At 34.0% G+C, this 15,933-nt stretch overlaps 1 protein-coding gene across 1 annotated transcript in view; it reads right to left on the bottom strand.

Annotated features, from left to right (window-relative positions):
- Positions 1-15,933, bottom strand: part of LOC122201167 (60S ribosomal protein L10-like) — a 135,190-nt gene that overhangs the window by 104,738 nt on the left and 14,519 nt on the right. Inside the window, 1 exon segment of the mRNA XM_042907112.1 lies at positions 11,194-11,253. Within this exon segment, the coding sequence (XP_042763046.1) occupies positions 11,194-11,253 (60 nt within the window).

Genomic DNA, 15,933 nt, shown 5'->3' with positions numbered 1-15,933 from the left:
GAGGGTTGCTGGTGAGGTATTAGGTGGCGGGAAGGGCTAAATAGGTGATGGGCATTAAGGAGGACATTTGTTGGGATGAGCACTGGGTGTTATATTTAAGTGATGAATCACTATTCCTGAAATCATTATTTCATTACATGTTAACTAAATTGGTTTTAAATATAAATAAATAAATAAATAAATAAATAAATAAATAAATGTAAAAGTAGTTTCACTTCCGCAGGAGTTGAAACTTTTTGCTAAACTGCAACAGCAACTCTGAGAAGTAAAAAAAGGATTTATTGGATAGCAAATTTGTCAACATATGATAATGGCATCATTCTTCATGGTCCTCCCACTTTAAGCTCTTGTCATTGGGAGAATGCTACACTCCTCTAAAATGAGTCTTCTCGAATCTTACCTTCTTACACAGTAAGTATTACATGTTTTAATTGTTCCATGTTGATACTGTTCGCATTTCTCTAGCTTCCAATCCGCTCTAGATTCTCTCTTTTCAGTGATTCAATTTAACCACTTCTCTAGGTTTTCATCAGCTGTGTGATATGATGGAAATAGTACAGAAAGATCTGAGTTTGAGTAAGTAATTTAACTCAATTTTCTTATTTAAAAACGACAACAATCCTCTTTGAGTATTTGTCGTGAATTAAATAAAACAGGGTGCATGCAAAGTGCTCTGTGTAAAAATACGTGTGTTCTATTTTATAAGCACCTGGCAAATACTAATGTGCACTTGCTGCAACTACCTTCCTTAAAACTCTTTTTCTTTATCATTTCTTCCTGTGAGTTGCTTCTGGAGAAACCCTGATAGAGGTGTGTGTAGGTATTCTGGGATATTTTTCCTCTCTCTTTAGGAAAGAGCCAGAAACCAAGAAAACACATGCTGTTCTGGGTTTAGAATAATCATCAAACTTGATACTTTTACAAAGACATCTACTTACATTTTTTTATGATTAACTCTATCGACGCAGAAAGATCTGAAAAGACCATATGCATATACAGTTACTATATTTTTTTTCACATTGAATATTTGTGTACCACTGTCAAGAGTAACCAAAATTTCAGTTTGTAGAGTAGAAAAACTATCAGAATGACCGCATGACTAAGGATTAGGTGGCATTTGCTATGTCTGATATGAAGAGATGAATAGAAAATGTAACCTATTTAGTCAGTGTAGATGCTTATCTGAAAAACTATCCTGTTATAAATAATTTTGTGTCAATTTCTTGTAAATTAGATCTATGTTCCTCCCTGTGAATTCTTAGTATCCTTTCTCTCATGTAACTTAAATTTAACATTTTTATTTTCTTTGCACAAATTCTATTTTTGTAAGATTCGGAAATGCACTCTCCAAAAGGATGTTTTTCAAAGAGTACAGATGGCACCAATAATTATTTAGTATCTTTAGCTTTTGCCATTATCTGTCATCCAATCTGTGATATTGTAAATCTTGTTCAGGGCTTAGAGTTGCTGTAGCCATTTGATGGAAAAAATGCTTGTGTAATAAGAAGTTCAGAGGAGTCTAGCACATTATGGAGGTAGAACTACTTTCAAAGCTTTAATTAAAAGTCGGATGATTGTGCTGACTTTGTATTAGAGTTTTATGAGTAGTGGCATAGGACTCTAATCTTTTTTGTTCATCTCTAATCCACCCAAATACATTTCCATAGAAATTGTTACAATGTGAATTGAAGTTTTACTTTTCACCAGTGTGAAACTGAGGGAGGTCATCTGCAGAGGGTACTTTTGCCAATTTAATTACTGATTAAGATCCTTCAGCAAATTTTCACTTGAAGGAGGTTAGGAAGTTCTCTCTGCTGGTGAGAAGTGTCTCAGTAGATTGTGCTCCTCAAAGCCAAGAAATGCCTGTTTTATTATGATTTTTTATTACACACCGAACACATACTAAATGCTTAATACACACCAATTTATTTCTAGTCACTGGAAAGCTCTCCAAACCTGTGTGTGCCTGTTAAAGTGTACTTACTCACCAAACTTCTTTGAACAGAATTAATCCTTCTGTTTGAGTGTCCACTTTTTGCTTACTTGTAATGTAACATTTACTATATTGTTTTATGATTTGTTTTAATTTATCTTGATTGTTAATGATTTCACTGAGGGCAAAGCCTGTACTTTTGCCATAAATCTTTGTAAATACAGTATCTAACCGAGTAGATTGCACATATTATGTGCTCAACAAATATCTTAAGAATTAATATTTCTGAGAGAAGTTGTGTGCATATGTGTGTATACCAGTCATAAGTTTGCGCTATTGTGCATATGTGTGTATACCAGTCATAAGTTTGCGCTATTGTTAACACATAGCATTTCAAAAGTCAACTAAAACTATTAGTTTTCTTTTCTTCCTTTTTTCTTTTTCTCTCTTCTTCCTTTTCTACCACAGATTGCCATTAACTTTCTCCTTCTAATATGCAAAAGGCAATTAATTTTAAAAGTCAAATAAAAGACTTTATTGGGTCATGTTGCTGTTTGAGCCTATCAACATATTTAAAAACACTGAAATACATTTGCTCAGTGGTTCAGCCTATCAAAATATTTTAAAAAATAAGATACCTCATTTAAAAATATAAAACTACTTTTGAAAATTTGACTTAAAAATCTTATTTATTTATTCAAATTTATCCAAATTGTTCAGAAGCTGAGTGATATAAAACCAAAAACAAAGCCATTGGAGACCTCCTTCTAGTTTTAAACAAATTTATTAATCAATTCATTGGTTATACTAAGTTATCTGTGAATTTGCTTAATTGTACTATTATCCAATCTACATTTCTATATACTCTTTACAGGAATTTCATGAAAAATTTATCCAAGAGCTCCTTAGGATTAAAATGATATACCACAGAGTACCAGCATCTAGTGTCTCTATAAAGAAACATGAGTAGAAATGATGGTGTAAAAACCTTTGAAAATGTGCTCCTTCATGAAAGCAATTTTGATAAAAATCAACATTTCCAGAACTCAAAATTAACCAAAAGTCTACAATAGTCTTGTGAATGTTTATTCAAGAAAAATGGTTCAGTGTTGGTAAGGAGGGTTAGCGTTGTGGCATTTTAATTTACCCTATTATCCTCTTACCTCTTGAAAAGCGACAGTCCTATAGTCATGTTGAAAAGTTGTCTAGCAGCCACTGGGGAGTGTGTATGGAATTGGAGCTCCTCCAAAGACCTATTCTTGCCTATCATTATTTGACTTTTGTGGCACTTCCCTAGAAAATCCACTCAGAAGGTCTGTCTTTAATCTGATTCAGAGCTCATCCAGTGTAAACAGCATTTTTCTAGGGGCATTTGTTGAAAATAAATCAGTGGCAATTGCCTGAGGCAATAACTCTTGTGGCAAATGACAAACTGATCAAAATATTTAAAAGGGACAACTTCTGGATATATCTAGAGAATCTTTGGAACGTTCTTTGAAAAGTCCTTGGAATCTCTTATATTTAGAACTGTGCTCATGCATGAGGCTGTGCATGCTTAAAAAAGACCTCAGAAGGCCCTGTACTCTTACCTCTCTGACTGACCTGGAGATTCTGTAGATGAAGGAAGTGACAGATAAGACAGATGTGCAAAGGTATTACTCAACAGACAACAGAGTGCTTTGGGAAAATCTGGGATCTTAGTGGTTACAGGTATTTAAAGGAATCTATGTTCAATCATTAGTTGGTTATTAAGGCAACTAGGCAGAGACTTCAGTGACCCTATAAAAAACACAAACTTTACAGACTTAGCTTAGAAAACTTACCAAATACCCAGCAACAGCAATAACAACATAAACAACAACAACAACAAACCCTCGAGAGAAGAAACTAATTGATTTGCGAAATGGCCACATTATATTACTTAAAATGCTCACTTTTTAGTAAAAGTTATTAGAAGAAACAAAAAGAGTGGTCCCTAAAGAGGAAAAAAAAAGAAGTTTTATGAAATCCTTGTGAAAATATCATTGGGAAAGCCCTTTGTGAATTTACTAGACAGAGACTTTAATTTAGCTATTTTAATACATTAAAAAACCTAAAGAAAATGATATCTTTCTTTTTTTAAAGCTTATTTATTTATTTTGAGACACAGAGGCAGCATGGGTTGGTGGGGGTGCAGAGAGAGAGGGAGACAGAGAATCCCAAGCAGGGCTCAAACTCATGAAACTGTGAGATCATGACCTGAGCTGAAACTAAGAGTTGGATGCTTAACCAACTGAGTCACTCAGGTGCCCCAGAAAATGATTAAAGAACAAATGTATGAGAATGATTTCACACCATGGATTGAAGAGACTATCATTTTCCCATTTTGTGTTCTTGGCGCACATGTCAAACATTAGTTGAATATAATCTGTGGGTTCATTTCTGGGCTTTTGATTATGTTCCACTGGTCTGTGTATCTGTTTTTATGCCAGTAGCAAGCTGTTTTGATTAGTATAACTTCGTAATATAGTATGAAATCAGGAAGTGTGACGCTTCTAGCTTTGTCCTTACTTAGGATCATTTTGGAAATTCTGAGATCCACAGCCTTTTAATCAGTTTCAAGCCCTGATTGCTTTACCCCTCAACTCTTAAAGTCTTTCTGTCATGCCAATCACCTCAGTGGTATAAATGGGATGAGAAAGAAGTGGGCCTCATCAGCAATGTCCTGCATGGCTGGAGAATCTGGATAAACACTTGCTATGCTCTGACTTTCCCCTGTGGGAGAAACCGTGGGCCAAGAAGATCGAGAAGAAGATCGAGAGAAACACTTCAGATTCAAAGATACAAATAGGTTGGAAGTAAAACAATTGGAAAGATATGCTATGCAAATAGTAGACCAAAGAGAGTGGGAGTGTCTATACTAATATTAGTCAAAATAGATTTTAAAACAAATCTTTTTACTACAGGTAATTAAAGACATTTTGTAGAGATAAAAGTGTTAATCCATCAAGAAGATAAAACAATTGTAAGTATATACACAAATAATACTACAGTCTCAAAATAATTGGAGTAAAAATGGACAGAACTGAAGAAATGAATGCATAGTTCAGCAGTAATAATAATAGTTGAAGACTTCAATACCCACTTTCATGGTAGAACAACTAAATAGAAGATCAAAAAGGAATTAAAAGACTTGTATGGCAGTATAAGCCACCTATACTTAATAGACATCTATAGAACACTGCATACAACAAAAACAGACCAATAACAAGTAAAAAGATTAAAGCAGTAGTCAGAAAATTTTTTCTAAAAACATCCCAGGACCAGGCGGCTTCATTGGCAAATTGTACAAGTATTTAAAAAAGAATTGAAACTAATGCTTCTCAAACTTAAAGACAGACAGATAGAGAGAGAGAGAGAGAATATTTTCTTGCTCTCTCTGTGGGGACAGTATATTATTAATACTAAAACCAGATGATGACATTATAAGAAAACCACAGACCAATAACTGTTGTGAACATAGGTGTAAAAATCCTCATCAAAATACTAGTAAACTAAACCTAGCAACATTCCAAAAGGAATATCTGCCATGGTAGGTAGAATAATGGCTTCCAAAGATATCCACATTCAAATCTCTGGAGTCTTAAATACTTTAGACTATATGGTGAAGGAAATTAAGGTTGCAAATGGAATCAAAGTTGCTAATTAAAACATTCAACACCTTAAAACATAGAGGTTATCTTAAATTATCAAAGTAAAGCTATTTTAATCACAAGACTCCAAGAAAAGAACAAGAGGAAGAAGAAGAAAAGGAAGAAAAAGAAGAAGGAAAAAAAGAAGAAAGAGAATGAGAGGGAGAATGAAAGCAAGAACTAGAAGGAGAAGAACAAGACGAACAGGAACAAGAACAAGATAATAATAATAATAATAAGAAGAAGAAGAAGAAGAAGAAGAAGAAGAATGAGAAGGAGAAGGAGAAGAAGAAGGAGAGGGAGGAGGAGGAGAAGAGGGGGAAGGAGGAGAAAGAGGAGGAGGAGGAGAAGGTGGCTGAGGATAAGGGTCAAAGAAAGAGATGTGATTATAGAACCAAAGTCATGACTAATATGATATAAGAATAATTCCACTGTTTTTGCTAATAGAGGGAAGAAGTATGATGATCCAAGGAATATGAGCAGACTTTAGAAAATGGAAAGTATAAATAAACCCAGTCTCCCCTAGAGCCTCCAGAAAGAAATATAATTCTGCTGATACATTGCTTTTATCCCAGTGAAACTCATGTTGAAATTCTAACCCATAGAATTACTAGATTACAAATAATCCAAAAATGAATTTAAGGAAACAATTGCATTTACAAGTGCATCAAAGTGAATAACATACTGAGGAATAAATTTAACAAAAAGTACAAACCATGTACATTGAAAACTACAAAGCATCATTGCAAGAAATTAAATAAGGCCTAAATAAATTGAAAGACATCTTGTATTTATAAATTGGAAGATTCAATGCTGTTAAGATGGTAATACTTTCCAAACTGATCTACAGGTTCAATGCAATCCTTATCAAAATTCCAACTTCCATCTTTGCTGAAATGGACAAGTGTATCTTAATAGTGACATGAAAATGTAAGGGACCCTGAATAGTCAAAACAATTGTGAAAAAGAACAAAGTTAGCAAAAATAAACAGCAAAGGAAACAGTCAATTACTGAATGGGAGAAGATATTTGCAAATGGCATATTTGATAAACGGTTTGTATCTAAAATATACAAAGAACATATAAAACTAAACACCCCAAAAGCAAATAATCCAATTTAAAAATGGGCAGAAGACATGAACAGAAATTTCTCCAAAGAAGACATACAGATAGCCATACATGAAAAAATGCTCATCATCACTTACTATCATGGAAATGAAAATTAAAACTACAATGGGATATCACTTCACACCTGTCAGAATGACCAACATCAACAACACAAGAAACAATGGATGTTGTTGAGGATGTGGAGGAAAAGCAACACTCATGCACTGTTGGTGGAAATTCAAACTGGCACAGCCACTCTGGAAAATAGTATAGAGGTACCACAAAAATTTAAAAATAGAACTACTATATGATCTAGCAAATGAACTATTGGGTATTTTCTCAAAGAATATAAAAACACTAATTCAAAAGGATATGTGCACCCCTATGTTTATAACACCATTATTTACAATAGCCAGATTATGGAAGCAGCCAAGTATCCATTGACTTATGAATGGATAAAGAAGAGGTGGTGTATATATAATAGAATATTACTTAGCCATAAAAAAGATTATAATCATGCCATTTGCAACAACATGGATGGATCTAAAGAGTATATTGCTAAGTGAAATCAAAGAAGACAGATATCAGAGTATTTCACTCATATGTGGAATTTAAGAAACAAAAAATGAACAAGCTAAAAAAAAGAGACAAACCAAAAAACAGACCTTAAATACAGTTATCAAACTGGTCTTTGCTAGAGGGGAGTTGGGTGGGGGGGATGGGTGAAATAGATGAAGGAGATTAAGAGTACACTTACTGTGATGGGCACTGAGTAATATATAGAATTGTTGAATCACTCTAATGTACACATGAAACTATTATAACACTGTATGTTAATTATAGTGGATTCAAAAAACAGAACAAAGGTGTAGGACTTACATTTTAAGATTTCAAAATGTACTACAAATATATAGTAATTAAGACAATGTGGTGCTGGCAGAAGGATACACATACAATAGATCAAGGCCACAGATATCTATATGCAAAAGAATGAAGTTGGACCTCTACCTCACACCATATACAAAATTAATTATTAAAATATATCAAAGATCTAAGTGTAACAACTAAAACTATGAAAATGAAGAAAAAAACTAGGCACAAATCTTTATGACGTTAGATTAGACAATAGTCTTTTAGATACGACTCTAAAACCACAAGCTGCAACAGAAAAAAAGTAAACTGAATTATATCAAATTAATAATTTTTGTTCTTTAGTAGACACCATCAAGAAAATGAAACAAAAAACCCACTGAATGTGAGAAAATATTTATAAATATTTCTGATAACAGACTAATATCTAGAATACACAAAACACTCTTACATTACAAAAATGAAAACAATGAAAAATTGAAAAAGATTTGAATAGCTTTTTCTTGAAAGAAATATGCACACATAAAACACAAAAAATGCTCAATATTATTAATCAATAGGGAAATTCAAATCAAAACTACAATGAGGGGCTCCTGGGTGGCTCAGTCAGTTAAACATCCCACTCTTGATTTTGGCTCAGGTCATGATCTGATGGTTATGAGATCGAGCCCCACGTTGGGCTCTGTGCTGATAGTGTGGATCCTTGTTGGGATCCTCTCCCTCCCTCTCTGTCCCTCCCCTGCTCATGCTCTCTCTCTCTCTCTCTCTCTCTCTCTTTCTTTCTCAAAAATAAAAAAATAAACATTAAAAAAACTACAAAAGTGCCACTTCGTGAGAAATGAAAACATATTTACAGACAAAATCTTGTACACAAATGCTCAGAAGCAGCACTATTCATGACAGTTGCGAAATGCGGCGTCTGTACCTGTTATCAATATCTGCTGGAAAAATTGTGGCCTGAGTTTACACATCATTCTTACATCGAATTTAATATCTATCTCAGTCAAAATCCTGTTAAACAGATAAGGAATTTGTATGAGTGGAGCCAAGAAGACCTGAAACCACAAAGACTGAATATTGAGTAAAATGGAAACTGGAGTGAGAGATCTGATAGAGGATCTGTGTGTTTATGGGCAAGACGATGAGCAATCTGAGTATCAAGCTAAGGAAATTATACTTTGTTTTTTAGGTGACAGAGAGGTATTGTAAGTTATGCTTCCATTTTACCAAAAGTTAAGTCTATTCTTTCTGTGGGTTTTTTTTTTTAATTTTTAGATGTTTATTTATTTATTTTGAGACAGAGAGAGAGCAAGTGGGCGAGGGGCAGATAGAGGGAGAGAGAGAGAATCCCAAGCAGGCTCCACACTGTCACTGCAGAGCCCTATGCAGGGCTTGATCTAAAATCAAGAGTCAGATGCTTAGCCACCTGAGCCAACCAGACGCCTGTCCCTGTGTTCTTTTTGATGGCAACTTTTCTTTATTAAAATCTAGTGTGTTTTGGTGACAGTATTCTATGTCATGTATTTTATTTCATTTTCCGATGTAGGGTTCTGTGGTCAGATAATATAATCTCTACCTCAAGGAGCTCTGTGTCACAGCATAATTGACTAATTTCAATATCTTTCAATAGCATTTAAATATGTGTACTATAAGTATATATAAATATTTGTATGCCTTTATTTTACAATTGATGTTAAGTTTTAATCAGTTTACAGTTTTGCATCAACTTGAAAAAGTGTGATCCTTTCAAAAATAACTTTGTTTGTATTTATTTATTTGTTTTATTTATTTATTTTTCAATATATGAAGTTTATTGTCAAATTGGTTTCCATACAACACCCAGTGCTCATCCCAAAAGGTGCCCTCCTCAGTACCCATCACCCACCCTCCCCTCCCTCCCACCCCCCATCAACCCTCAGTTTGTTCTCAGTTTTTAACAGTCTCTTATGCTTTGGCTCTCTCCCACTCTAACCGCTTTTTTTTTTTCCTTCCCCTCCCCCATGGGTTTCTGTTAAGTTTCTCAGGATCCACATAAGAGTGAAAACATATGGTATCTGTCTTTCTCTGTATGGCTTATTTCACTTAGCATCACACTCTCCAGTTCCATCCACGTTGCTACAAAGGGCCATATTTCGTTCTTTCTCATTGCCCTGTAGTACTCCATTGTGTATATAAACCACAATTTCTTTATCCATTCATCAGTTGATGGACATAATTTGGCTATTGTTGAGAGTGCCGCTATAAACATTGGGGTACAAGTGCCCCTATGCATCAGTACTCCTGTATCTCTTGGGTAAATTCCTAGCAGTGCTAGGTTCCTCAAAAAATTAAAAATAGACCTACCCTATGACTCAAAAATAACTTTGATTTTAAAAGTTTAAGTGGAGTCTTAGAAGATAGTGTAGAGCTATGTGATTAAGATATATTTGTATATAGGGGCACCTGGGTGGCGTAGTCAGTTAAGTGTCCGACTCTCTTGGCTCAGGTCATGATCTCACAGTTCATGAGTTCAAGCCCCACATCTGGCTCTGTGCTGATGGTGCAAAGCCTGCTTGGGACTTTGTCTCTCCTCTCTGCCCCTCCCCCGCTTGTATGCACACACGCTCTCTCTCTCAAAATAAATAAATATACTTAAAATTTTTTTAAATGATATATATATATATACAATTGATCATCTTCATGATAATTTTCATTCATAAAGTAGAAAGTTCATTCTCAAATGTTTATGTACATCACAGAAATAAGACTAATTATGGTATAGTTATATATAAAAATGACTGAAATTCAGTGATGCTGAGAGTGACATTTTACAAGGTCTCAGACAAAATATAAGTTCCTTTTGCTTTCAGATTTTACTATCCATGTCAAATACATGCCCTGGTCTAGTGGCATAAAAAGCTCTTGAATTGAAACCCAAATGCAATAAAATCTAAAACAGTTTTACAGTACATAAAAAATATATTGTTTTTGGTGATCAGGGAAACACAAATCAAGACCTCAATGAGACTCTAGTTTGTACTCATTCAAATATTTAAAAATCTGATAATACCAAGTATTTCTTAGAATTACTTCTAAGAAGTAAGGCTACCATGTTTTAGGAATACAATTTAATTTTTCTTAATGTTTATTTATTTTTAAGAGAGAGAGTGCAAGTGGGGAAGGGGGAGGGAGAGGGGGAGACACAGAATCTGAAGCAGGCTCCAGGCTCTGAGCTGTCAGCACAGAGCCCAAAGTGGGGTTCTAACTGATAGAATGCAAGATCATGACGTGAGCCGAAGTTGATTCCTTAACCAATGGAGCCACCCAGGTGCTCCTTTAGGAGTACAATTTAATGAGGCTTTTGATTATGAACCATGTTTGGGACACAACCAAGGAAGAACTAAACTCAGTTTCACCAGTGATATGGAATTTTAGGAATGATGGTAAATGTTCCAGAGAAGGGAGACAGAATAGAATGGAGAAGAATGTGGGAAAGAGATTTCAAATAGTGGCAGTTGAAGATCAAATAGAAAATACTTCCTGAAAATTTTCCAGGAGGAAGATGTCTACAATCATGGATATGTAAGAATGAACTGGAAACTTTCCATGCTACACAGTCTGTGGTGTACATACCTTCTGCTCCTCAAGCTTTTCCTGAAGTCTATTGTCAAAGTACTCTGGAGACTGTGGATACTTTGGGGGATTAAAGGAATCAACACATTAGCATACAAGGCAATGTAGCATGGTAAAGAACTGAGATGCCGAGATTAAAAAAATACTGAATGACATCAGGCATTAACATTTCAGTAGAAGTAGAAACTTGGAATTAGAGGTAAATTGGAGAAGGTAAAATTCCACTAAAAAGCCAAGACTACAACCTCATGTGGAATGGGCTTTCGAATGAATGAATGAACAAACGAATGAATGAAATTTAAAATATACACATATTTTAATTTTAAAAGACAGGATAAATTTGCTCACTTACATTACATGGATATATGTGACTGTAAACACTTGCAGACAGTAACTTAGTAGAGATCATATACCTCGCACAGAGCTGAGTGGAAATCTTAATTTCTTTCCTGACACACATTTCAGTCCACAGTTCTTTAAAGTCCTTGAGAGAGCTTGTTATATTCTAGTCTATGAAATTTCAAGTAATTTGTCCAGGTCACAAGGCTTTTGTTTCTTCTTTGTCCCATCAATTAATTATGAAAAGAAATGGATTTTATACAAGCTTTCTGTCTTGCTCTTCTTTTATTTACCTGATTTTAGGAGTTCCCCTGAAACTGGTGGCCTTAATTAAGGCAATGCAGCTCTGGATACAGAATGTACTGAAGGTTCTAGGGCCCAGTAGTGCTGCTGTATCTCTTCGTGCAGTTAGCATTGTTAATTCACATCAAGGTGATGCCAGTGTCTAAAGATACCTTGTTTAGAGAACAAGTTTTCCTTTGGGGAACTTTTATCACTTGAAAAATGTGGGCACCCCACTGTATGAGGTTGAACTGTGAACATGGAAAGTGATTACTCACAGTTCATGCGTTTTCTAGGAGATTGTCTTATTACTTCTTTTTAATGATCACATTATCAGTTTATCATATCCTATTGGTAATTTCCTTGACGCCTTTTTTCTCCCCATTAGAACTGATGGGCCGCAGTGAGAATAGACGTCACTTTGCAGTTGGATTTCCTTTGTAATCCTCCTAATTAACTGTCCATACCATAGCAAAATCCTTCAGTTACTTTAATGTTCCTCATCCCACATGATGTTCCTATTTCCTTTGTGATTTTTGCAACCCTTCTTACCAATTACTTTTATATACCCAATGCTTCCAAGTTTACTCACCTACCAGTAGATTACAGTAATTCCCATTTTGTTTTGCACGTTTCTTTCAGTGACTTACTCTTATAGGTAAAACAGGGTGCAGCCATGCTTTGTTACCATTGTTCCCACCATCTAAAGAGCCCTTTCCCTGCCTTTTCATCTAATTCCACTCATTCCTTCAAGACAGTTTTATATTATCTCTTTCACTGTATGATTTCCTCACTCTGTTTGAACTGATTTCTTCCTTTCCTCTTCACCTACAGAAGTTTGTTTGTAATGCTGTACTGATTAGTTTAATTCAACAGAACTTTATTTTCTGTGTAGTAGCGTGGTGGTCTTGAGCTGGATTGAAGCCTGGCTCTACCCTTGTAGCTGTGGGATCTTAGGCAATGTAATTAATTTCTCTCTACCTTTGCTTCTTTATCTGTAAAGTGAGGTAATAAAAGTGTTTGCTATTTAGGATTGTTATGAGGGTTACATATATTAATCTAGAAAGTGCTTTAATGAAAGCCATTATGTTTGGCACTCTGCTTTTACACTAAGAATTCCAGCAGTATCATTCCTATAGACTGCAGTGTAAATGGTGTCCCTGCAATTGTGCAGTTTACCGCCTAAAGAATCTAGAATGGCTACTCTGTTCAGAACAGTACCTGGCACATGAAATTAGCTCTAAGTATCTAACAGTATTGGTTTGTTTTATAGTGAGAAAAAAATGCATTCTTAGGTTATTTTTTGATTTTTTCACTTCACATATTTCCCTTCTTCAGCTACTGGAAGAATTATTTGTTTCCATTCTTCTCTTACATTTAGTTAGTAATCACTGTCAATTCACTATTCTTTAGACTGTCTACATCATCCCTAGGAAACCATGAATTATTAAAATTAACTTTAAAATGCAGTAAAATTAGAAAAAATAAATATCCAAGTAAGACAGTGAGAAAGTTATCTAAAAGACCATCCCTTGCCTGTTAAAGTGACAGGCAAAAGCATTTTCTGTGCCAAATTATTGTTTTTGAGATCAGTGAGATTCATTCTTTTGTAAATACCAGACAATGATGCTCATAAAAATAATATTAGGGCCACCTGGGTGTCTCAGTCGGTTAAATGTCCAACTCCTGATTTCAGCTCAGGTCATGATCTCATGGTTTATGGTTTGAGGCCCCGGTTGTACTCTGCACTGATGCTGACAGTGTGGAGCCTGCTTGATATTCTGTCTCTCTTCCTTTCTCTGCACCTCGTCCACTCGCATTCACACACACAGTCTCTCTCAAAATAAATAAATAAATAAATAAATAAATAAATAAATAAATAAAGTAAATGAAAGCATATACAACACAAAAAATAAATTACCTGTGTAAATATGCATGTAAAAATGTCAAAATATTACTAATCTAAAACCATAGTCCATTAAAACACATCAAAATCCAATGTGAGGTTTGTTTCACTATAGAGGATGGTTTGATATTAGAATATCTAAGAATGCAATGAGCATATTAACTAATCAAAAGTGTTTTTTTTAAAGCATGTGGAAAATTATTTGGTAACATTTAATATTTCAATAAAAGAAGAAACCTTGTTGGGCCAAAATAAATACATTATTTTATGCTTAAAATATGTTCAGATTTATATCTCAAATTAAATGTCAAGACTGTGCTTTAGGATTAAAATCAAAAGCAATCCCTTTATATTCAAGGAGAAAAAATGGCTGACAATTGTTTAATGCTTTGTTTTGGAAGTATTAGATAATTCCAATAGACATTATAAAATATTACAAAAAGACATTTAAAACTTTTAATTAATTGTTTTCATTACTAGACTATATTCCTCTTAAGAACAGGAATTATGTCATATTTTTCACCATATCCCCAACTCCTACTGGGTTTATAATTTCTAAAATTATTTTTAAGTAAGTTAATCCTTGCTTTAAATTTATTAATTTTAAATCTCTAAGATTTAATCTCTTTTAAGATAGTAACTATCTGAGTAAAAACTAAAAAAGATTGACTTACCCATATTTAGGAGGAGAAATTTGTTTTTCCTATACTTGTATCTTTCCCCTTTTCCTATATATTTCTTATGAGAGATTATTAAACATTTTTATTTATTTTATTTTTTATTTTTAAACATTTTTATTAAGATGATTATTGTTTACCACAAGAATCTTTGATTAAAAAGAATAAAAAAACTATTTTCAGGATCCTGTCTTTTATTTTTTACACTTGATCTTAGCCAAAAGGCCGAAAAGCAATATTTTATTTTTTAAATCACACTTTCAGTATTGTGTGCCTAAATTGACATGTTATTGTTTTCAAAGCTCAAAATTAGTTTTTTAAAATATTGACTTTCTTTTTACTGAGTTCTTGATTTTGAGTTTTATTTCTATCAGAATATGTCTACAAGAAATTTTTTCTTTTTTAAGTTTTTTAAAAGTAATCTCTATACTTACTGTGGGGCTTGAATTTGCAACCCCAAGATCAAGAGTTGTATAACCACCAACTGAGCCAGGAAGGTGCCCCAAGAAATTTTCTTAGAGAAGATATGAGTGGTTATTTCAGAGCCTTGACTATTCATGTGTTTTACTTTGACACACAAATAAGAACTTCACATGTAAAAAAATTTTAAACCGTTTATTTACTTATTTTGAGAAAGAGAGAGAGAGAACAGGGGAGGGGCAGAGAGGGAGAGAAAGAAAGTCAAGCAGGCTTCACTCTGTCAGTTCAGAACCCGACATAGGGCTCTATCTCACCAACTGTGAGATCGTGACCTGAACCAAACTCAATAATCAGATGTTAAATTGACGGAGCCACAAAGGCTCCCAAAATACATTTTACTTTATTTATTTATTTATTTTTAAAGTTTATTTATTTATTTTGAGAGAGAGAGAGAAACAGAGAGAGAGAGCACGAGCGGGGGGGGGGGGGTGCAGAGAGAGGGAGAGAGAGAATTCCAAGCAGGCTCCGTTCAGCACAGAGCCCAACATGGGCTTGATCTCACTACCATGTTATGTTATCATGATCTGAGCTGAAATTAAGAGTCAGACACTTAACAGACTAAGCCACCCAGGTGCCCTCAACACATACAAATTTTTGCATCAAGATATGTTTTCCTTAAAACTTACAGTTCTCTGTTTTCTTTGGATATGCTGTATTATTCATGAGAAATCTGAAAAATTTGCTACATTATTTTCTTATAACTAAATTGTTTTCACTGCCTAAATGGTTGTGACATTTTTTCTTCACTATCTTTGCAGTTAAAACATTATTGAGAAAAATTAAATAACACCTGAATAAAAAAGAGATTTATCTTTTCATGGATTGAAAGACATCAAATGATATCACTTTTCTCCAGCATTATCTATTTGATCAAATTCTTAGTGTTATTTTTTAGTGGAACATAATATTATTATATATTTGTATAAATATGTATTATATTTACATAATTATATAAATATATACACATATTTATCATATATAACTAAAACTCTACTTGAAGAAGAAAAAAGGTGGGGTTCTTATTCTGATATCAAATCTTAATAAAAAACTACAAAA

Source organism: Panthera leo, chromosome D1, assembly GCF_018350215.1.
Source record: "Panthera leo isolate Ple1 chromosome D1, P.leo_Ple1_pat1.1, whole genome shotgun sequence".
Taxonomy (NCBI): domain Eukaryota; kingdom Metazoa; phylum Chordata; class Mammalia; order Carnivora; family Felidae; genus Panthera; species Panthera leo.
This window is presented reverse-complemented; position numbering and strand designations above follow the sequence as displayed.